Below are 22441 nucleotides of genomic sequence, written 5' to 3'. Positions count from 1 at the left end.
CCGCATGTTTTTCGTTGTTTTCTCTGACAAACCTCAATATCAGCTGAAAAGGGAGCTCACATATGTGGCCAAATAAAAGCTCTAATGCGTGTCCAAAATAAGAGTCATGAAAGGCCAAAAGGAACTCCTTTGAAGATCACGCTTCAAGAAGAAATAGTTTGGGTTTTCTTTACTCCTAAAGTTTGTCAAAAAAATTCTGACCAATGAGCAACTTGGACGACTCCATCGCACTTCCGAAATCGTTCATATATTAGACATAATTTAACAATAAAAGCAATAATAGTTGGAGAATTTTTAGAGGAAAAACGGAGACTATACAATTCATAGAGCTCAGCGTCCATCTTCCTCCTAACAATTATAAGATTCGCATTGTCATAGTAACCACGTTCAGGGAAGAAAATAATTTATGATGAATTATTTGCATGAACCGTTAATTCATAACTTAAAAAACCTTACCACCGCCACTACTGCAGTCCTTGGGATGACTGGTTCCGTGTGGGCAGTAGCACAGAAAGTCTGTGTCTCGTAATCGTCCACATCGGCCTCCACTTTCTTGACAACCAATACAACTCTTCTTAGTTAATAAATCCCATTTTAACCGGAACCCTTTCTCCAACAATGCCCTGTAATCGACATCTTCGATTGTTTGATTCAAGAACCCTCCCTCCAGTTGTACTGGTACCATTACAACTGACGGGCAGAATCCCAAAGTATGTACTCGGAGAGTGCTATTAGGAAATAAAGCAACAGAGCTGTTGTATGTGACGTTAGAAGTACAATTCACAAGTGATGTTGGGAAGGGAAAAGAAGTGTTGATGCAGTTATAGAAGAAGAATAGTTTATGAAGAGAAGCAGTTTTCGTTAGGAAGACGTTTTCGGGAGGTGAAGAGGAGAAGGGAAGAGGAAGAAAGCAAGAAGTATCCCTCTGGCTTACTAGTTCAATGGAACTCTCATTGTAGGAGATGCTTTTGACTGAGTAGGGACCATACATAGTTTTTGTTCCTTCACAAGTGATCTCAAATCCAGGGTAACCGCATAAATCTCTTCTTTCTCCAGGAATATAAAAGGGATAACTTACGTTCACACGGTTGCCTCCACAACTGCTGGGTTTGCACACTTCATATGACACTTCATCCGATGATGACTCGACAGGATCTTCTAAGATGGCAATGAAGAAGATGCAGAACGCCGTGGAAACTAAGCTTCGCGTGTAAGCGCAGTGTAGACCCATCTCAGAAATTTCGATCTGGTTTTAGTCTGGAATGTACGAATTTTTTTTTTTTTTTGGATATTAATGCTCCAGAATAATATGGAACACCATGAAGAAGAAGAAGAAGAAGAGAAAGAAGAAGAAGAAGCTGTTTGATTCCTCACGTGAAAGTGAAAAGAAGGCCCTTGTTATTGGCAATTCCTTCTACTAGTCTTCTGATCTCAACTGCTCAAACACGGCATTTGACTTGGAAAGTGGACTGGAAGACTAGAACAGTAGTAAACTTTCAAGAAGGGCCAGGTAGAGACACGCAAAGGGAGTCATGTCATCCATCACTTTACCTCTTTCACATGTGAAGACCGATTGACAAGTTATTCCAAGAGTTCACTCCCATTTTCATATATCGCCTCAAGTGGATCCTTTACAAGAGGATAATGAGAGGGAAAAAAAAACCAGATACTTTTGTCCTCTGTTTTGCATATTAAGATCAAACCAAATAAGCAAGATTAGAAAACTAAGTCTAAGAAAAAAAAAACAAAATTAGTGGGTCTTTTACAATTAGGCATCTCTGTTGGAAAATTAATTTCAAGTATCCATTCTTACATAAGTAAAAAAGAATAAAAAATAGCAAGATAATAACAAAAATAAATCAATAAAAAAATAAAGAAATTCATAACAAAATGAAAAAGAGATAAAAAGTGATAAAAAGAAAGGAGGTTTTCTATTTCAGCAGGGGCTCTCGAACCTTTTGAATAAACCTCAGCCCATAAAAATATTTGGGGATTCGATTTGTGCAATTCATTAATTATATTCAGCACTCGGGCTAATTAATTCCAAGCCTATGAAACCTAGGCAAGGTATTCTGCCCATTATTCTCAGTTGAGGGCCATTCACCCATCCATTTGTTGGCCCAATTAAGTAAAAAAGAAAAGAGATCTGGGACGGTTTTCTTCATGGCCACCGTCACCGATTTCTGCGAGCATCACAAGTGCTCCGTTCCTTTGCAGTGACTGAGAACTTCGAGGGGTTTCAACCTCTTCCAGAGATTGCTTTCAGATTCCAATTCTGATCATCCTCATCGCAGCTTGTCGCTGCCTGCTACCGATTAGAATCCCTTCACTGCTCTCCTGACGTTATTAGCCTTCGTCGCCCTCGTTTCTCGGCATTCCGGAGTTGCGCCTTTTCCTCCTCTGCTTCTCCCTGTTCCACGACCGGAAATTCGTCGAAGTTATCTTGCGTTTGATTATTCAATATAACTTTCGACCCTCATTGGTGACGTTTCTGGAACGTCCTTGCTTGGATTTTCTCATCACTGTTCGGAGCTAGAAATCAAGCTTGATAGAGGTGAGTTCAATATTTTAGAATGAAAACAGAGACAGAGACTTCATACATTGTCAACCTAAAATCTGAAATGATCGAGGTTGAGTTGATGATTTAAGTCTCTGTTAGCGCTTATTGTGATGCGATGAAATGAATCGTCACCGTAAACTCGTATTTAAACTAAGAAACTAAGTTGCCCACCATATGTTCGACCAAATGCCCGAACTGAGTCCGTATAAATTAGTCCTTGATCGTGACCTGTTTTGAGTGTACAATGATATGTCACACATGAATGCAACTTTTTGTTGATGGCTAAGCATGATTTGCTACCGCATCTTATTTCCACCGATTCCAAATCTGACCAATTTCTTTTTTATTGTGTTTGCTCGGTGTTTATACGTCTTCCTGCTGCGTTCATTGATGGTCATCCGATCGCGTCCCTGTTTTTGTTCTCTGCATCTGTGGAGGCTGTGGCGTGCGTATGTTAATGACTGTGTGGCTTTATATAATTTCTGTATAGAAATTGGAAACCAAGGAAATTAAAAACATATTGAATTCTAGGTGGTCTTGCGGTCATGTACATTCAGCTGCATAAAATGTTAAGATGCTTTCTACAATTAATAACGTGGCTTTATATAACTTCTGTCGGCTTTAGCATTGGTGTCATACGTTCAACAAATAATAGAAGAAAAATTGCGGAAGTATTCTTATCTAACAATCTTTGTACACAAGTTGCTCATTGTATTGAAAGCCTAGATGTGCTTACAGTACAAACTTAAATTTCACACAGCCATGGACATTGAAGTGGTTGGTGATGATCTTGATGGAGAAGACAGATAGGGCTTGGGAGGAGCTAGCAAGCAGTCAACACTGCCTCTAAGCATATCCACCACCTCACTCATTGTTGGCCTAATTGAAGGATTAGTCTGTATGCACCACAAGCTCACTATTATCATCTTCCTAGCTTTCTCTCTGTCTCCTTCGCTTGTGACATTCTGCAGTCCGAACTCTTCTTGAAGTTCAAGACGCTTGTGAATCCAATGCGGGAAGTATATTTCACTGGTTCTCTCTGCTTCGGTTACTATATTTTTCCTCCCACCAACCATTTCGAGCGCTGTCATCCCAAAGCTATACACATCTGATTTTTGGGATATTCCTCCGATGTTCCTGCAAAATACTTCTGGAGCAATAAACCCCGCAGTCCCTCGCGCGCCGAGTAGTGAGATCGTGCTCTCCTCTCGATGGCATATCTTCGCAAGGCCAAAGTCGGAAATCTTGGGGCAATAGTTTTCATCGAGAAGGATGTTGTGCGGCTTTATGTCAAAGTGTAATATTCTCGAGTTGCAGCCTTGGTGCAAGTATTCGAGCCCTTGAGCTATGCCTAGGGAGATTCGGTACAAGGTGTCCCATCCGAGGTGGCGGCAACCTAACTTGCTGTAGTTCTCTTCGTATATGAGTTTCTCCAGAGATCCATTGGGCATGTACTCATAGACAAGAGCCCTTTTGGTTTTGTGAAAGCAGAAACCTAGCAGAGTAACGATGTTGACATGGGAAGTTCTGCTCATGCTCTTTACCTCATTGATGAAGTCTTCACCATCTCCTTTCAGCTTGCTTAGGATTTTCACTGCCACGAGATGACCATTCGGGAGCTTCCCTTTGTACACACAACCATAGCCTCCTTGGCCTAGTTTTTCTTTGAATGAGTTGGTCATTCTCTTAATGTCAGCATATGAATATCTTCTCGTTGCTAAAATTCCACGATTTTCGAAAATGACCTCAAATTTATGACTCTTTTTCATCTTTCTGCTCCCTGCGATCGTGGATTTCTGCTTGGATATTTTCTGCTGACAAATATAGGCTAGGACTATAATAGCGACACCAAATGCACTGATTGATGCACCTGCGTAACCAAAGGACATACAAAGTTTAAATAGAGATAATCATTCTGATGGGGTTCTATAGTCCCAGTTCCGATTATACTGGCCAAATGTCTAGATTTGAATTCATAAGCATGCGTAACAAATTTGATGTACTACTTACCAAGAGCACCTTTCTTTCGTAAGCTCCAAGCTCCTGCAACATAAATGTTGTAAAATAGAATGCGGAAGCTAATTGGATCTTTGCAATTAAATCAAGAGCGAGAGAGAATGAAATTACCAACTCACTCAATAGGTTCAACAGGTTTATCTTCAACATGGTGGAGGTGATTATTTAAATCTTTCATTACATAGAGGGCCTGAATTTTTGCCCACAAATGTTCGGTATCCTTATCATCGGCCACCTCTATTAACAACTCATTCAATAGGTTCAACAGGTTTATACCCTTTGCCCTCTCCATGAACTTAGCCTTGCCATCCGACGCCTTGGCTAAACTTTGGATGGTTAATAGCACACGCATCTTAAAACTTTACAACCCAAAATTGTTCCTGTCGTTAAATTTCTCAATTTCTATTTTCACTCCAAACATAATTGCGAAGTCTCGGCTCTAACACCAATTGTAGTAAAATCAAGTGCGAAAGCTGGCCGGATCTTTACAATTAAATCAAGAGCGAGAGAGAATACAATCAAAAGAGAAATAAAACGATGAAGAATAAAGAAAAAAGATATTTACGTGATTCGGTCCGAGTATCAATACTAATTCCATAGGGAGAGCCAACTAGAATTAACAGACTAATCAATGAGAGATTTGCATAGTTACAATCACTTACATGCTCAAGTTTTTTCCAGTCCTAGATTATACCCAATCCCACATTGTTTGGCCTGATTACCTCACGACTGAAACACCTCTATTGGATGTATAACTTTGCACAAAACCACGGTGTTTTGAGCGTCTCTCTTAACTTGTGTTAAGCTCCTCTCCGTGCGCTCATCAGAGAGTGTATTCTCTGTTCGGAGCTCCTCTCTCTTCTATAGTGAGCTCCTCTCTAATGTGCAATTAATAAGAGGGGCTTAACTTGGAGCTTATTTTCAAAGGGTTTGACTTGGCATACGGAGCCACCATTGTGCTAATAGAAGGAGAAAGGAAAGCGAGCCCGCATGTTTTTCGTTATCTTCTCTGACAAACCTCAATATCAGCTGAAAAGGGAGCTCAGATATGTGGCCAAATAAAAGCTCCAATGTGTGTCCAAAATAAGAGTCATGAAAGGCCAAAAGGAACTCCCTTGAAGATCATGCTTGAAGAAGAAATATTTTGGGATTTCTCTTTCCTCGTAAAGTTGGTCAAAAAATTCTGACCAACTTAGACGACTCCATTGCACTTCCGAAATCGTTCGTATATTAGACATAATGGAACAATAAAAGCAATAATAGTTGGATAATTTTTATCGGAAAAAGAGAGATGATACAATTCATAAAGCTTAGCATGCATCTTATCTTCCTCCTAGTCCTAACAATTTTAAGATTCGTATCATCATAATAATCACATTCTGTTCAGGGACGAGAATACTTTATGATGAACTTATTGCATGAACCATTAATTCCTAGTCCTAAAAACCTTACCGCTGTTGCTGCTATTGCAGTCCTTGTGGTGGCGAGTTCCATCAGGGCAATAACAGCAGAAATGTTCCTCGTCTGACAGTCCACATCGGCCATTACTTTGTCGACAAGTCTGACAATTCTTTTCGGGTAATAAATCCCATTTTAAGATGAACCCTTCCTTCAACAACTCCTTGTAGTCCACATCACCTATTGTTTGGTTCGACAACCCTTCCTTCAGTTCTACTGGTACCTCCACAGACGACTGGCAGGCTCCACCTTCTTGATAGTAGGGGTCATTTGGATGTATTAATGCAACAAAGGAGTTATATATGGGGTTAGACGTACAATTTACTGGGATTGTGGGGTAACGAAAAGAAAAGGAGCCTGTGCAATTATAGAAGAACCGGAGTCTTGGATGAAAGGAGTAACTGTGACCTAAAATCGGGTTTACGGGATAGAAAGTGGAGGGACGAGGAGTGAAGCAGGGAGCATCCATAACGTACTCATTCACCAATTGAATAGATTGTTCTTCATAGGAAATTCTTTCAACCGAGTAGTGACCGTACATAGTTTTTGTTCCTTGACAGATGATCTCAAATCCAGGGTAACCACATAAGCCTCTTTCTTTTCCAGGAATGTAAAAGGGATACCTTATTTCTGGGCTTCTGCCCCCGCCACATTTCAGGGGTTCGCAAAGTTGATACTGTGATGAGTTAATGGTCTCACCTAACATGGCAGTGAACAAGATGTGCAACCCAATGTGAAGTAGCACTCGCGCATGAGCACAGTATAGACCCATGACCATCCTGAGACTTTACACGCGGTTTCCAGGCTTCGAATGAGAGGGGAAGATTTTCCGTTTTACATTGATGCTTTACAATGTAGCAGCTTTGAACTTGAAGGGAAGGCCTTCTGATTGGAAATTCCTGCACATTGCTTCCTCTGCTCTTCATCTGCATAAACACGTTAGTTGACTTGGAAAAGAGGGCATGGAAGACTTGAAGAGACTTTGAAAAAAGAGGTAGGGACACCTAAATGAAGATTATTAAGTTTTGGGTCTGTCATATGTAATTGTAATGCCATCCATCACTTCCTTCTTGCTGATGATAGGCTGACGAAAAAATTCCAATCAGTCGATTTTCCACCAATCTTGGCCCCATTGACCAGTTATTGAAAGACTTTTTGACGATTCCATTTCTTTCCAAGCAATTACAGGTGACCCTCGCATATTAAAGCAGATAAGCAAGACAAGGAACAAAAGAACAAAACTTGGGGTCTAACTACAATTGAATCCATAAAAAAGGGGGAGATTCCACAAAGAAACATTAGTCGTGAAGTGAAACAAATAATTATAAAGGGCAGGGGAAATAAAGGAAATGATTATAAAACAAGTTCATGAGTTGCAATAGGAATTGCTCAGTTAGATCAGAGGCTGATTGGCCTATAAGCGGCTCTTATATCCATTTGGTAAGTCTCTTGAGAAGATGTAAGAACTACTCTCTGAACAGTAACGGCAGTGTCAGTGGTAAGAACTAAGAAGGCATTGTTTGAGCCAGTGATTATGTCAATTGAAGTTTTCAAACCGATGCCCTCACACAGAGCTTGTTGGGTGCGAAATGCTGTTACTCGACGTCTGCTGATATTGTCAGGCAATGCCGCTAGCAGTGGAGTAATAACAAGACTAGAGTCTCGCCAAATGTATAGAGAATCCCTTTTTGCCTGTGATAAAGACTACTAGCAGTAGCCATTGAATCTATGTCCATTTAGGCCAACGTCTTATATGTGTGCCCCTTTCATGGATGTTTGGGGGTTCAATTTTTGCCAAGAATCTAAGGGCAGTTAAGAGATAGCCAAAAGTTTTGTTGCATTTTGGATAGGACTCGTACTCGATTGTTTATTTCTAGACCTGTCCTCCTGTCCATGCCTGCCCTACCAATGGAGAACCAATTGTATATGCGTCCTCCCTGGGCTTCACATCTATGCCGGTCTATCCGAATGGCTCACAGTACGACAATCGCTAGAAGATGATACGGAAATTTTTTGAAGATGTCTCATTGAGGATTGAGAGTGGTGATATTTACAAGGGAAGGTTGCGGGTAGTGGGATTTTGAGCTAATGATTGCGTTGAAATTATTAGCGATGAGTATTCACCTTTCTAGGTACTCAATTCTTGTGAAAACATCTAAATCATATGACCAAGTTAAAATTGAGATTATAAAGTACCTGGAGAGAGCAATATAGTTCCCTTCAAGTAACGGATTTTAGCCAATGGAAAGGAGTTGACAGATAAGTCACCCTTACTGCCACTCTTTACCTTTTCGCTCCAAAAATTACTTTTGAGTCTATTTCAATTAAGGGGGTCATGGAAAGAACATTAAGTTCTACCTACTATTGGACCCTATATTCATTATTGTCTTTATTTCGATTACCACTTATCGTATTTGGTTTGGCATTGTGATCACGCATGAGTTTGAGAGTCATGATAATATTATTGAGGAACGTCTTCATCGGAATGATTTTCCTGTATACAACATTGAATTGAACCATAGACAAACTTGGACTTGCGATCCCAGGTAACCCATCTCCGGGTCCCTGCGGAAAGGAAAAAGAGTGTGGGTGGATTATTTTGAGTGGAGAGAACTTTGAATCGAACGACGACGGTAATGGCGGTCCCCCTCTTTCCCTTTTTCGCCCCCATGTTCACTTCAGCTGAGAGACCTGATATACATCTTGTCATATGTCAAGTCACCATGGTCATAAGCTTGAATGATTGTATCGCAGAAGTTCAGTATAAGTCACAACCAACCATAGAGAAAGATGGTCTCTGAAGACTTCCCTATAATTGTTATCTATGTGTTGAATCTGCTCATGTTTTTACGCCGTTCCTTTTCTCGGCCAACCAATATATCCATGTGTCGTGTTGGATACTTTTAATGTAGTAAGAAACAACAGATAAACTAAATAACCTATTTATGGTTCAATATCACGTGCAAGCTAGATTGAGAAAAGTGCTTTATTACCATGTCCATACCTTCAGATTTCGACCCAGCACTTGAATCAGTAACGTCTCAACATATATGACTGCTCACTTGCATTCACGTGTGTGTAAAGTATGTGACAAACGATACATGGATAATCTAACCATCAACACCAGGAGCAGAACTTCCGCTGCTACCCCATTTTTGAGTCACAGAAACTGGAGAATGGGTCGACTGCATATTCTTCAGTAGCTGAGAATCGTCATAATCCGGAGGAGATGGAGCAAGGACACTTTCACCCTCATCTGCATCAACAAATATGTCCGTAGCATTATCATTGCACGCGATCGCCTTCAGTTCCTCCAAAACCTCATCCATTGGAGGCCTCATTTCCTTGTTCAGTTGCAAGCACAGGAAAGCTAACTCGGCCACCGAAGTTGTCATCCTATTGATTTCGCTATCAGACTCACATCCTAGATTTGGGTCGATCAATTCGCCAAACGCGCATTTCTGAATCTTGTTAGTAGCGAAGTTGGCCAAATTAATCTCGTGGCTTTCTCTGCTTATGTCCACAGCTGGCTTGGATGATAAAAGCTCGACCAGAACAACTCCGAAGCTATAGACGTCACTCTTCTCCGTGAGCTGGTAGCACTGATGGTACTCGGGGTCCACATAACCTGGAGTCCCTTGAGGAGCTGTAGAGATATGAGAGACATCATTGGGGAATAGCCTCGAAAGCCCAAAATCCGCAATTTTAACCCCAAAATTCTTGTCGAGAAGGATGTTATTTGTTTTCACATCACGGTGGACAATGTCAGAGGCGTGGAGGTAAGCCAATGCAGTAGCAGTCTCTATGGCTATGTCCATACGGATTTGCCAAGGCAATATAGTAGACGAGTTTGCCGGCCGGCCATGGATATGATCAGCAACAGTGCCATTCGAGATGTACTCATAGACAAGTAGAAGCTCACGGCTGTGGCGAGAAGTGCAACCATACAGAGACACAAGGTTTTTGTGTTGCAAACGGGTCAGGATCTCTACCTCATTCATGAACTGCTTTACCCTTCGGTAGTTACGCTCGTATAGGCGCTTCACTGCTACCTCCCGCCCATCTCGAAGTTTTGCTGTTAAGAACATTGTAGAAAATGTCTTTCAGTAGCGAATCCCTTGGAGGAATAGTGAAAGAACATTTTCTCACCGTAGTAAACAGTTCCAAAACCTCCGTCTCCAAGTTCATTGGAAGCAGAGAAGTTATTTGTGGCTTCTTCAAGTTCGGTACGGTTGAAAATGGGGACTGCAAAGTAGACATTGCTCTCTTCCATGTCTGAATTGGAGTGAGGATATGAGGTGCTGTTTCTCAAATGGAACTTTAAAGAAGCTTTCTTCCTCTTCAAGTGGATCATATAGGCCAACAGGATGACGGCCAAGCTTCCGATTCCAATACCTGATGCACCAGGAGATAATTAACCCGTGTCCTATACAGGAAAATGGTTTTAACTTTTGTGCTGTTTCCTAGGACATATGGATTATGCTGGCTGGAAGCATGGACAGATAGTTGAACTCTTAAGACGAGGTAAGAAGATTTTGCTACAGCCGACTTTGATTTGATCAGCATTGTCAGATTGGTTTTGCAGTAAAAACCAGAAAGGATACTTCTGCAATAAGGTTTTGTTGTTTTATCATGTCAAGCTGGGAGCAGATTGTCCTAGTTATACTTTGATTTGTCCAGGTCAGCGGAGGCAATGTGATAGCAGACAAGAAACTAAGAAAAAGATAATCACCTAGTCCTATCTTCCACCACGAACACCTTTTTCCTGCATCAAAGTTGAGAAAGCAGATTGGTCAATTGTGGGAAAGGATGCCAAAATAGCCTCCATAGAGCTCATAAATCAACTTTACACACTCGGACGAATAGAGAATAATAAAAGGGAGAATAATAAAAGGGAGAATAGCCGTACAGACATCCGAATCCTATTTGATCTAAAATGGATGCACAACCTATCCCAACGTGAACAGCAGAGCAAGTTCAAAATATAAAGTGGGGTAACTTATGCTTGCCATTCATAATGAGATGTGTCAACTACTTGTGCATTTTATTGGCAAACAAGAGTCCTATATATTCATCTTCCTGAAATGAGAAGTCAGTTTAATTGCTATAGATGACAGAATCAATGGTTACTCGTAGGATTTGAATTTGAAAGTGTCATTTGAGATCATGGCTAAATTCAACCCAAGGAAGTAGTAGAGTTAGGGAGAAACAGACAAGAGTTCATGCTCTGAGTGTCCATTTTCTTCTTGTTCTTGTGTGTAGAAGCTGTGTAAATCTAATTGTATTTTTCTGTAGAAGTTTGAGCATTTGTAATTAGAGAATAGAGTGTGAAGTGTAGTGAAGATCGCTTGTATTTGCAGAAGCAGAGCTATAAGTAAAAGAAACATCTTCATACGCTATAGCATTTCGAGGATTACATAGTGAATTCCAGCCTTAATTTGGGCAGTTAGAGTTGGGAGATTGGAGTAGGCCTGCTGAATAGGCCAAGTGGATAGGCCGAACGGAGATGATATGATTAATAAAGCTCGGCGTGCATCTCCCTCCTAACAGTTATATAATTTGTCTACCACATTATGTTTAGGGAAGAGAATAATTAATGACGGATTTATTGCACGAATCTTTAATTCCTAATTCTGAAACCTTACCGCCGCCACTATTGCAGTTCTTGGGATTGGTTCCGTGTGGGCAATAGCACAGAAAGTCTCTGTCTCTTGATCGTCCACATCGGCCTCCACTGTCTCGACAACCAGTACACCTCTTGTTAGTCAATAAATCCCATCTTAACCGGAACCCGTTCTCCAACAACTCCTTGTAGTCGACATCTTTGATAGTTCGATTCAAGAACCCTCCCTCCAGTTGTACTGGTACCCATGAGAATAACTGGCAGGATCCACTATGGTGATAGATGGTGCCATTAGTAAGTAACGCAACAGAGGAGTTGTATGTGGCGTTAGAAGTACAACTCACGGGGGATGTTGGCAAGGGAAAAGAAGGGTCGGTGCAATTAAGGAAGAACAAGAGTTTAGGATGAAGAGAAAAACTCTTGTTTAGGAAGATGTTTATGGGAACAAACGCGAAGGGATGAAGAGCAAGGCAAGAACTATCCCCTTGGCTTACTAAATGGATGGAACTCTCCTTGTAGGAAATGCTTTTAACTGTGTAGTGAGCATACATGGTTTCTGTTCCTTTACAAGTGATCTCAAATCCAGGATAACCGCATAATTCTCTTCCTCCTCCAGAAATATAAAAGGGATAGCTTATGTTCGGAGGGTCACCCTTGGCCCTACAATTGGCGGGTTTGCACACTTCATATGACACTTTATCTGACGACGCGACAGGATCTTCTAAGATGGAAATGAAGAAGATGCAGAACGCCGTGCAAACTAAGCCTCGTGTGTAAATGAAGCGTAGACCCATCTCTGGATTTCGATATGTTCTTAGTCTGGAACATACGAAGTTTCCTTCTTGTTTGTTTGGATATCAATGCTCTAAAATGGAATGGAACGGCATGAAGAAGAAGAAGAAGAAGAAAAAGAAGAAGGGGAAGAAGTTGTTTGATTCCTCACGTGAAAGTGAAAAGAATGCCCTTGTTAATGGCAATTCCTTCTGCTGGTCTTGTGAGATCAGCTCTCCTTAAACACGGCAGTTGACTTGGAAAGAGGACGGGAAGACTAGAACAAGAGACTTTTTAGAAGCGGCAGGTAGAGACAGAGACACCCAAGGGAGCAATGTCATCCATCACTTTACCTCTTTGATGATGATAGGTCGGTGAAATATGAAGACGTGCAGTTAGTGAACTTGCACAAATCTTGCCCCGATTGACCAGTTATTGCAAGAGTTGACTCCTATTTTCATATATCCCCTCAAGTTGGATCCTTTACAAGAGGATGATGAAAAAAAAAAACATAAAAACCCAGAAACTTTTATCCCCTGTTATGCTTATTAAATCAAACTAAATAAGCTAGATTAGGAAAATAAGATCAAGAAAAGAAAATCAGTGGGTCTTTAACAATTATAGGTCTCCGTTTGAAAATTAATTTCAAGGAAGCAGCAGGAGTTAGTTCTAGGAAATAGCGAGAAATTCCAAAAAGGTAAATACCAAGCACAATGAGCATGAACAACAAAAACTATTGACCTATCAAGAAAGTTTTTTTGAGAGTATTTTGTTGATACCTAAAATTTTGGTCGACAATTCAAGTATTTATTCTTGCAAAAGTACAAAAATAAAAAATGGCCAGTAATAATAAAAATAAATCAATCAAAAAAATTAATAAATACATAACAAATGAAAAAGTGATAAAAAGAGGTTTTCTTTTTCAGTGCAAGCTCTTGAACCGTTTGAATAAACCTTAGCCTCCATAAAGATATTGGGATTCGATTTGTGTTATTTATAAAAAAAATCATAAATTTATTGCACTTTTACTAATTCAGTTATAAACTTTTTAATTGTGTCATAAACCTTTTCACTTTTTGTTAATTGAGTGCATCTGGCCAAAAAATCGCTGATGTGGATTTTTTAATTAATTTTTTATATTTTTGTTCAAAATTTTAAATTCAATTTTTTTTCATTTTCCTTCAAAAAAGCTTGATATAAAAGAGATATGAGAAGGTTTTCTTAATGGCCTGATCCGTAGGTCATCTTCGCCATCACCGATTTCTGCGAGCATCAGAAGTGCGCCGTTCCTTTGCTGTGACTTGAGAGCTTCGAGCGGTTTCAACTTTCGACCTCCTTTGGAGACGACGCTTGGATTTGCGCCTTTTCCTGCTCTGCTTCTCCCTGTTCCACGACCGGGAAATTCACCGAAGTTATCTCGCGTTTGTTGCTTCAATATAACTTCCAATCCCCATCGGTGACGTTTCTGGACCGTCCTCGCTTGGATTTTCTCATCACTGTTCGGAGCTAGAAATCAACCTTGATAGAGGTGAGTTCAATATCTGTTGCTCCCGGTCATAGCTTTAGAATGAAAACAGAGACTGAGACTTCATACATTGTCAATCTAAAATCTGAAATGATCGAGGCTGAGTTGATGATTTATGTTAGCGCTTATTGTGACGGAATGAAGTGAATCGTTACCGTAAACTCATACATAACTAATCAACTAAACTGCCCACCATATGTTCGACAAATGCCCAATCTGTGTCCGTATTGATTAGTCCTTGATCCTGACCTGTTTTGACTTTTGAGTGTATAATGACATGTCACACGCGATTGCAACTTTTAGTTGATGGCTAAGCATGATTTTCTACCGCATCATATTTCCACCTATACCAAATCTGAACAATTCCTTTTTGTTTTGTTTGCTCGATGTTAGTACGTGTTCCTGCTGCATTCAATGATGGTCGTCCGATCGCGTCCCTGTTTTTGTTCTCTGCGTCTGTGGAGGCTGTGGCGGGCCTTTGTTAATGACTGTGTGGCTTTATATAATTTCTGTATAGAAATTGGAAACCAAGGAAATTAAAAACATATTGAATTCTAGGTGGCTTTGCGGTCATGTACATTCGGCTGCATAAGATGCAAATTCATGTTAAGTTGCTTTCTGCAATTAATGACGTGGCTTTATATAACTTCTGTCGGCCTAAGCATTGGTATCATACGTTCAACAAATAATAGAAGAAAAATTTCTGAAGTATACTTATCTAACAATCTTTGCACACAAGTTGCTCATTGCATTGAAAGGCTAGATGTGCTTATAGTATGAACTTAAATTTCACACAGCCATGGACATTGAAGTGGTTGGTGATGATCTTGATGGAGAAGACAGGTAGGGCTTGGGAGGAACTAGCAAGCAGTCAACACTGCCTCTAAGCATATCCACCACCTCACTCATTGTTGGCCTAATTGAAGGATTAGTCTGTATGCACCACAAGCTCACTATTATCATCTTCCTAGCTTTCTCTCTGTCTCCTTCGCTTGTGACATTCTGCAGTCCAAACTCTTCTTGAAGTTCAAGACGCTTGTGAATCCAATGCGGGAAGTATATTTCACTGGTTCTCTCTGCTTCGGTTACTATATTTTTCCTCCCCCCAACCATTTCGAGCACTGTCATCCCAAAGCTGTACACATCTGATTTTTGGGATATTCCTCCGATGTTCCTGCAAAATACTTCTGGCGCAATAAACCCCGCAGTCCCTCGCGCGCCGAGTAGTGAGATCGTGCTCTCCTCTCGATGGCATATCTTTGCAAGGCCAAAGTCAGAAATCTTGGGGCAATAGTTTTCATCGAGAAGAATGTTGTGCGGCTTTATGTCGAAGTGTAATATTCTCGAGTTGCAGCCTCGGTGCAAGTATTCGAGTCCTTGAGCTATGCCTAGGGAGATTCGGTACAAGGTGTCCCATCCGAGGTGGCGGCAACCTAGCTTGCTGTAGTTCTCCTCGTATATGAGTTTCTCCAGAGATCCATTGGGCATGTACTCATAGACAAGAGCCCTTTTGGTTTTGTGAAAGCAGAAACCTAGCAGAGTAACGATGTTGACATGGGAAGTTCTGCTCATGCTGTTTACCTCATTGATGAAGTCTTCACCATCTCCTTTGAGCTTGCTTAGGATTTTCACTGCCACGAGATGACCATTTGGGAGCTTCCCTTTGTACACACAACCATAGCCTCCTTGGCCTAGTTTTTCTTTGAATGAGTTGGTCATTCTCTTAATGTCAGCGTATGAATATCTTCTCGTTACTAAAATTCCATGATTTTCGAAAATGACCTCACATTTATGACTCTTTTTCATCTTTCTGCTCCAAAGATAGGCTAGGACTATAATAGCGACACCAAATGCACTGATTGATGCACCTGCGTAACCAAAGGACATACAAAGTTTAAATAGAGATAATCATTCTGATGGGGTTTTATAGTCCTAGTTCCAATTATACTGGCCAAATGTTTAGATTTGAATTCATAAGCATGCGTAACAAATTTGATTTACTACTTACCAAGAACACCAATCTTCTGTAAGCTCCTAGCTCCTGCAACGTAAATGTTGTAAAATAGAATGCGGAAGCTGACCAGATCTTTGCAATTAATTCAAGAGTGAGGGAGAACGAAATTATTAACTCATTCGATAGATTCAACAGGTTTATCTTCAACATGGTGGAGGTGATTATTTAAATCCTTCGTTACATAGAGGGCCTGAATTTTTGCCCACAAATGTTCGGTATCCTTATCATCGGCCACCTCTATTAACAACTCATTCAATAGGTTCAACAGGTTTATACCCTTTGCCCTCTCCATGAACTTAGCCTTGCCATCGGACACTTGGGCTAAACTTTGGATGGTTAATAGCACACGCATCTTAAAACTTTACAACCCAAAATTGTTCCTGTCGTTAAATTTCTCAATTTCTATTTTCACTCCAAACATAATTGCAAAGTCTCGGCTCTAACACCAATTGTAGTAAAATCAAGTGCGAAAGCTAGCCGGATCTTTACAATTAAATCAAGAGTGAGAGAGAACGGAATCAAAAGAGAAACAAAATGATGAAGAATAAAGAAAAAAAGATATTTACGTGATTCGGTTCGAGTATCAATACTTACTCCACAGGGAGAGCCAACTAGAATTAACTGACTAATCAATGAGAGATTTGTATAGTTACAATCACTTGTACGCTCAAGTGTTTTCCAGCCCTTGATTATACCCAATCCCACATTGTTTGGCCTGATTACCTCACGACTGAGACACCTCTATTGGATGTATAACTTTGCACAAAACCACGGTGTTTTGAGCGTCTCTCTTGACTTGTGTTAAGCTCCTCTTCTTGCGCTCATCAGAGAGTGTATTCTCTGTTCGGAGCTCCTCTCTCTTCTATACTGAGCTCCTCCCTAATGTGCAATTAATAAGAGGGGCTTAACTTGGAGCTTATTTTCAAAGGGTTTGACTTGGCGTACGGAGCCATCATTGTGCTAATTGAAGGAGAAAAGAAAGCAAGCCCGCATGTTTTTCCCTTTCTTCTCTGACAAACCTCAATATCAGTTGAAAAGGAAGCTCAATTATGTGGCCAAATAAAAGCTCCAATGTGTGTCCAAAAGAAGAGTCATGAAAGGCCAAAAGGAACTCCCCTGAAGATCACGCTTCAAGAAGAAATAGATTGGGATTTCTTTACTAGTAAAGTTGGTCAAAAAATTCTGACCAACTTGGATGACTCCATCGCAATTCCGAAATCGTTCATAAATTAGATATAATTTAACAATAAAAGCAATAATAGTTGGTGACTTTTTTCGAAAAAAGAGAGATTATACAATTCATGAAGCTTAGCGTGCATATTCCTCCTAATGGTTATAAGATTCGTATCGTCACAGTAACCACCTTCAGGAAAGAGAATAATTTTTGAACCCTTAATTCCTAACTCAAAAACCTTATCACTGTTGCAGTCCCTGGGATTATTGGTTCCGTGTGGCCAATAGCACCAAAAGTCTCTGTCTCGTGATCGCCCACATCGGCCTCCACTTTCTCGACATCCGGTACAAATCTTGTTAGTTAACAAATCCCGTTTTAACAGGAAGCCGTTGCCCAACAACTCCTTGTAGTCGACATCTTTGATAGTTTGATTAGAGAACCCTTCCTTCAGTTGTACTGGTACCACTGACACTGACTGGCAGGAATTATTTTGGCGATAGAAGGTGCTATTTGGAAGTTTTAACGCAACAGAGATGTTGTATGTGGCGTTAGAAGTACAACTCACGGGGGATGTTGGGAATTGAAAAGAAGAAGAGTCGGTGCAGTTATAGAAGAACAAGAGTTTAGGATGAAGAGAAAAACTGTTGTTTAGGAAGATGTTTCTAGGAGTGAAAGTGAAGGGACGTGGAGCAAAGCAAGAAGTATCCCTTTGGCTTACTAATTCGATGGAACTCTCTTTGTAGGAGATCTTTTAACTGAGTAGTGAGCATACATAGTTTTTGTTCCTTCACAAGTGATCGCAAATCCAGGGTAACCGCATAAATTTCTTCCTCCTCCAGGAATATAAAAGGGATAGCTTATGTTTACACGGTCGCCCTCGTCCCCACAACTGCGGGGTTCGCACACTTCATATGACACTTCATCCAACATCGACACGACAGGATCTTCAAAGATGGAAATGAATAAGACGCAGAACGCCGTGCAAACTAAGCCTCATGTGTAAATGCAACGTAGTACCATCTCTGGATTTGATATGTTCTTAGTCTGGAACATACGAAGTTTCCTTTTTTTTTTTTTATGTTTGGATATCAATGCCCTAGAATGGAATGGAACGGCATGAAGAAGAAGGAGGAGGAGGAGAAGTTGTTTGATTCCTCACGCGAAAGTGAAAAGAAGGCCCTTGTTATTGGCAATTCCTTCTGCTGGTCTTGTGAGATCGGCTCTGCTTAAACACGGCAGTTGACTTGGAAAGAGGACGGGAAGACTTGAACAAGAGACTTTTGAGAAGAGCCAGGTAGAGACAGAGACACCCAAGGGAGCAATGTCATCCATCACTTTACCTCTTTGATGAGGATAGGTCGGTGAAATGTGAAGACCTGCAGTTATTGAACTTGCACAAATCTTGCCCCGATTGACCAGTTATTCCAAGAGTTGACTCCTATTTTCATATATCCCCTCAAGTTGGATCCTTTACAAGAGGATAATGTAAAAAAAAAAGACAGTAAAAACCCAGAAACTTTTATCCCCTGTTATGCTTATTAAAATCAAACTAAATAAGCTAGATTAGGAAAATAAGTTCAAGAAAAAAAATTAGTGGGTCTTTGATAATTAGAGGCCTTTGTTCGAAAATTAATTTCAAAGAAGCAGCCGGAGTTAGTTCTAGGAAACAATGGGAAATTCCAAAAAGGTAAATACCAAGCACAATGAGCACGAACAACAAAAACCATTGGCCTACCCTAGAAAGTTTTTTGAGAGAGTTTTGTTAAAATCTAAATTTTAGTCGACAATTCAAGTACTCATTTTTCTAAAAGTACAATATAAAAATAGCAAAATAGTAAAAAAAATAAATCAATCGAAAAAATAATTAAATGCATAACAAATGAAAAAGTGATGACCAAAAAAAGAAAAAAGTGATAAAAAAGAGGTTTTCTTTTTCGGTACGGGCTCTTGAACCGTTTGAGTAAACCTTAGCCCATTAAAACATTTGGATTCGATTTCTGCTATTCATTTGGTGGGGAAAATTACAAAAAAAATGGTAAATATATTACATTTTTACTAATTCAGTTCTAAACCTTTCAAATGTATCAATTGAGTTATAAACCTTTTCACCTTTTGCTAATTGAGTCCATCTTGCCAATTTGGTCAAAAATTGCTGATGCGAATGTCGGCACTCATGTGGAATTTTTTAATTATTAATTTTTAAATATTTTTTTCGAATTTTGTAATTATTATTATTATTATTTTTAAAGCCCGATGGAAAAGAGATAAAGGATGGTTTTCTTAACGGCCTGATCCGTCGGTCGTCTTCGCCATCACCGATTTCTGCGAGCATCATTTGAGATCTCATGACTATAAATTCAACCCAATGAAGTAGTAGAGTTAAGGGGAAACGAACAAGAGTCTATGCTCTGACTGTTCATCTTCTTGTTGTTCTTGTGTGTAGAAGCTGAGTAAATCTAATTGTATTTTTCTATAGAAGTTTGAGCATCTGTAATTAGAGAATAGATTGTGAAGTGTAGTGAGGATCGCTTGTATTTGTAGAAGCAGAGCTACAAGTAAAAGAAACATCTTCAGACGCTATGACATTTCAAGGATTACACAGTGAATTTCAGCCTTGATTTGGGCTATTAGAGTTGGGAGATTGGAGTAGGCTGGCTGAATAGGCCAAGTATATGATTAATAAAGCTCGGCGTGCATCTTCCTCCTAACAGTTATAAAATTTGTATCATCCTAATAACCACATTCTGTTCAGGGAAGAGAATAATTTATGATGAACTTATTGCATGAACCCTTAATTCCTAATTCAAAAACCTTACCACTGTTGCAGTCCCGGGGATGATTGGTTCCGTGTGGGCAATAGCACAGAAAGTCTCTGTCTCGTGATCGTCCACATCGGCCTCCACTGTCTTGACAACCAGTACAACTCTCGTTAGTCAATAAATCCCATTTTAACCGGAACCCGTTCTCCAACAACTCCTTGTAGTCGACATCTTTGATAGTTTGATTAGAGAACCCTTTCTTCAGTTGTACTGGTACCACTGAGGATGACCGGCAGGATCCACTTGGGTTATAAAAGGTGCCATTAGGAAGTAACGCAACAGAGGAGTTGTATGTGGCGTTAGAAGTACAACTCACAGGGGATGTTGGGAAGGGAAAAGAAGGGTTGGTGCAATTAACCAAGAACAAGAGTCTAGGATGAAGAAAAAAACTGTTGTTTAGGAAGATGTTCATGGGAACAAAAGTGAAGGAACGAGGAGCAAGGCAAGAAATATCCCCTTGGCTTACTAAATCGATGGAACTCTCCTTGTAGGAAATGCTTTTAACTGAGTAGTGAGCATACATAGTTTTTGTTTCATTACAAGTGATCTCGAATCCAGGATAACCGCATAATTCTCTTCCTTCTCCAGGAATATAAAAGGGATAGCTTATCTTCAGAGGGTCGCCCTCGCCCCTACAACCGTGGGGTTTGCACGCTTCATATGACACTTCATTTGACGACGACGCGACAGTATCTTCTAAGATGGAAATGAAGAAGATGCAGAACGCCGTGCAAACTAAGCCTCGTGTGTAAATGAAGCGTAGACCCATCTCTGGATTTCGATATGTTCTTAGTCTGGAACATACAAAGTTTCCTTCTTTTTTTGTTTGGATATCAATGCTCTAGAATGGAATGGAACGGCATGAAGAAGAAGAAGAAAAAGAAGAAGGAGAAGAAGTTGTTTGATTCCTCACTTGAAAGTGAAAAGAAGGCCCTTGTTATTGGCAATTCCTTCTGCTGGTCTTGTGAGATCAGCTCTGCTTAAACACGGCAGTTGACTTGGAAAGAGGACGGGAAGACTTGAACAAGAGACTTTTGAGAAGAGCCAGGTCGAGACAGAGACACCCAAGGGAGCAATGTCATCCATCACTTTACCTCTTTGATGATGATAGGTCGGGGAAATGTGAACACCTGCAATTAGTGAACTTGCAGCACAAATCTTGCCCCGATTGACAAGTTATTCCAAGTGTTGACTCCTATTTTCATGTATCACCTCAAGTTGGACCTTTACAAGAGGATAGTGAAAAAAACGAGTAAAAACCCAGAAACTTTTATCCCCTGTTATGCTTATTAAAATGAAACTAAATAAGCTAGATTAGGAAAATAAGATCAAGAAAAGAAAATCAGTGGGTCTTTGACAATTATAGGTCTCCGTTTGAAAATTAATTTCAAAGAAGTACCAGGAGTTAGTTCTAGGAAACAGTGGAAAATTCCAAAAAGGTAAATACCAAGCACAATGAGCACGAACAGCAAAAATCGTTGGGCTACCCGAGAAAGTTTCTCGAAAGGATTTTGTTAACACCTAAGTTTTAGTCGACGATTCAAATATTCATTCTTCTAAAAGTACAAAAATAAAAAATAGAAAAATAATAATAAAAATAATTAAATACATAACAAACGAAAAAGTGATGACCAAAACAAGAAAAAGAAAAATAAGTGATAAAAAGGAGGTTTTCTTTTTCAGTATGGGCTCTTGAACCGTTTGAATGAACCTTAGCTCATTAAAACATTTGGATTCGATTTCTGCTATTTTTTTTTTCTGGTCGAATATTTCTGCTATTCATTTAGCGGGGAAAATTACCAAAAAAATTCAAATTTTATTACACTTTTGCTAATTCAATTTTGAATTTTGCAAATGTGTCAATTGAGTTTTAAACCTTTTTATCATTTTGTCAATTGAGTACATCTGGCCAATTTGGCAAAAAAATTGCTGACGTGAACGTTGGCACTCAAGTGGAATTTTTATTATTATTAAATTTTAATTATTTTTTTCGAATTTTGTAATTATTATTATTATTTTTAAAGCCTGATAGAAAAGAGATAAGGGATGGTTTTCTTAACGGCCTGATCCGTCGGTCATCTTCGCCATCACCGATTTCTGCGAGTATCAGAAGTGCGCCGTTCCTTTACAGTGACCGAGAGCTTCGAGCGGTTTCAACCTCGTTCAGAGATTGCTTTCAGATTTCAATTCTGATCATCCTCATCGCCGCTTGTCGCTGCCTGTTACCGCTGAGAATCCCTTCGCTGCTCTCCTAACGTTATTAGCCTTCGTTGCCGTCCTTTCTCGGCATTCCGGATTTTCGCCTTTTCCTGCTCTGCTTCTCCCTGTTCCACGACTGGGAAATTCGCGGAAGTTATCTCGCGTTAATTTCTTCAATATGACTTCCGATCCTCATTGGTGACATTCCTGGAACGTCCTCGCTTGGATTTTCTCATCACTGTTCGGAGCTAGAAATCAAGCTTGATAAAGGCGAGTTCATTA

The 22441-nt window shown here is 40.0% G+C and overlaps 3 protein-coding genes and 1 long non-coding RNA gene across 5 annotated transcripts in view; 1 reads left to right on the top strand and 3 right to left on the bottom strand.

Moving 5' to 3' along the window:
- LOC115689797 (LEAF RUST 10 DISEASE-RESISTANCE LOCUS RECEPTOR-LIKE PROTEIN KINASE-like 1.2) overlaps nt 1–6999 on the bottom strand; it is a 96310-nt gene extending 89311 nt beyond the window's left edge. The window contains exon 1 of the mRNA XM_056309193.1: nt 6029–6999. Coding sequence (XP_056165168.1) covers nt 6029–6812 — 784 coding nt within the window. The 5' untranslated portion in view covers nt 6813–6999. The remainder of the gene's footprint in view (nt 1–6028) is intronic.
- On the top strand, nt 2435–4311 carry LOC130137583 (uncharacterized). Its single transcript, XR_008815983.1, has 2 exons — nt 2435–2554; nt 3321–4311. It is a non-coding gene; the product is annotated as an uncharacterized LOC130137583 (long non-coding RNA).
- Nucleotides 7000–9006: 2007 nt separating the features above from the next.
- LOC115668615 (LEAF RUST 10 DISEASE-RESISTANCE LOCUS RECEPTOR-LIKE PROTEIN KINASE-like 1.2) lies at nt 9007–20899 on the bottom strand. 2 transcript variants are annotated; one of them, XM_056309197.1, is made up of 4 exons: nt 19958–20899; nt 10767–10799; nt 10184–10429; nt 9007–10109 (listed from the first exon to the last, which is right to left on the bottom strand). In XM_056309197.1, exons 1-4 carry the CDS (start codon nt 20727–20729, stop codon nt 9145–9147), a joined length of 2016 nt encoding a protein of 671 aa, XP_056165172.1. In that variant the 5' UTR covers nt 20730–20899; the 3' UTR covers nt 9007–9144. The 2 variants fall into 2 exon arrangements, with proteins under 2 accessions (XP_056165172.1, XP_056165171.1); XM_056309196.1 differs by lacking the exon at nt 19958–20899 and adding an exon at nt 11680–12572.
- On the bottom strand, nt 14743–16150 carry LOC130137765 (rust resistance kinase Lr10-like). The gene has a single exon (XM_056309873.1). The coding sequence runs from the start codon at nt 15838–15840 to the stop codon at nt 14743–14745; it is 1098 nt and encodes a 365-aa protein (XP_056165848.1). The 5' UTR covers nt 15841–16150.
- Nucleotides 20900–22441: the final 1542 nt, after the last annotated feature.

This window comes from Syzygium oleosum, unplaced genomic scaffold, assembly GCF_021117445.2.
Source record: "Syzygium oleosum isolate NSW1041296 unplaced genomic scaffold, Sole_v2.1 Sole_v2.03, whole genome shotgun sequence".
Taxonomy (NCBI): domain Eukaryota; kingdom Viridiplantae; phylum Streptophyta; class Magnoliopsida; order Myrtales; family Myrtaceae; genus Syzygium; species Syzygium oleosum.
Note: the sequence above shows the minus strand (reverse complement) of the source record. Positions and strands in the feature narration are given on the sequence as shown.

Excerpts from the sequence above, each read along its gene's own strand:
- LOC130137765 (XM_056309873.1), bottom strand. The coding sequence starts at position 15,840 with ATGTCCTTTGGTTACGCAGGTGCATCAATCAGTGCATTTGGTGTCGCT.
- LOC115668615 (XM_056309197.1), bottom strand. The coding sequence starts at position 20,729 with ATGGGTCTACGCTTCATTTACACACGAGGCTTAGTTTGCACGGCGTTC. Across the intron at positions 10,430-10,766 it reads GTGGTGGAAGATAGGACTAG|GTATTGGAATCGGAAGCTTG; the intron begins GTGATTATCTTT and ends CTGGTGCATCAG. Across the intron at positions 10,110-10,183 it reads TTTTGGAACTGTTTACTACG|CAAAACTTCGAGATGGGCGG; the intron begins GTGAGAAAATGT and ends TGTTCTTAACAG.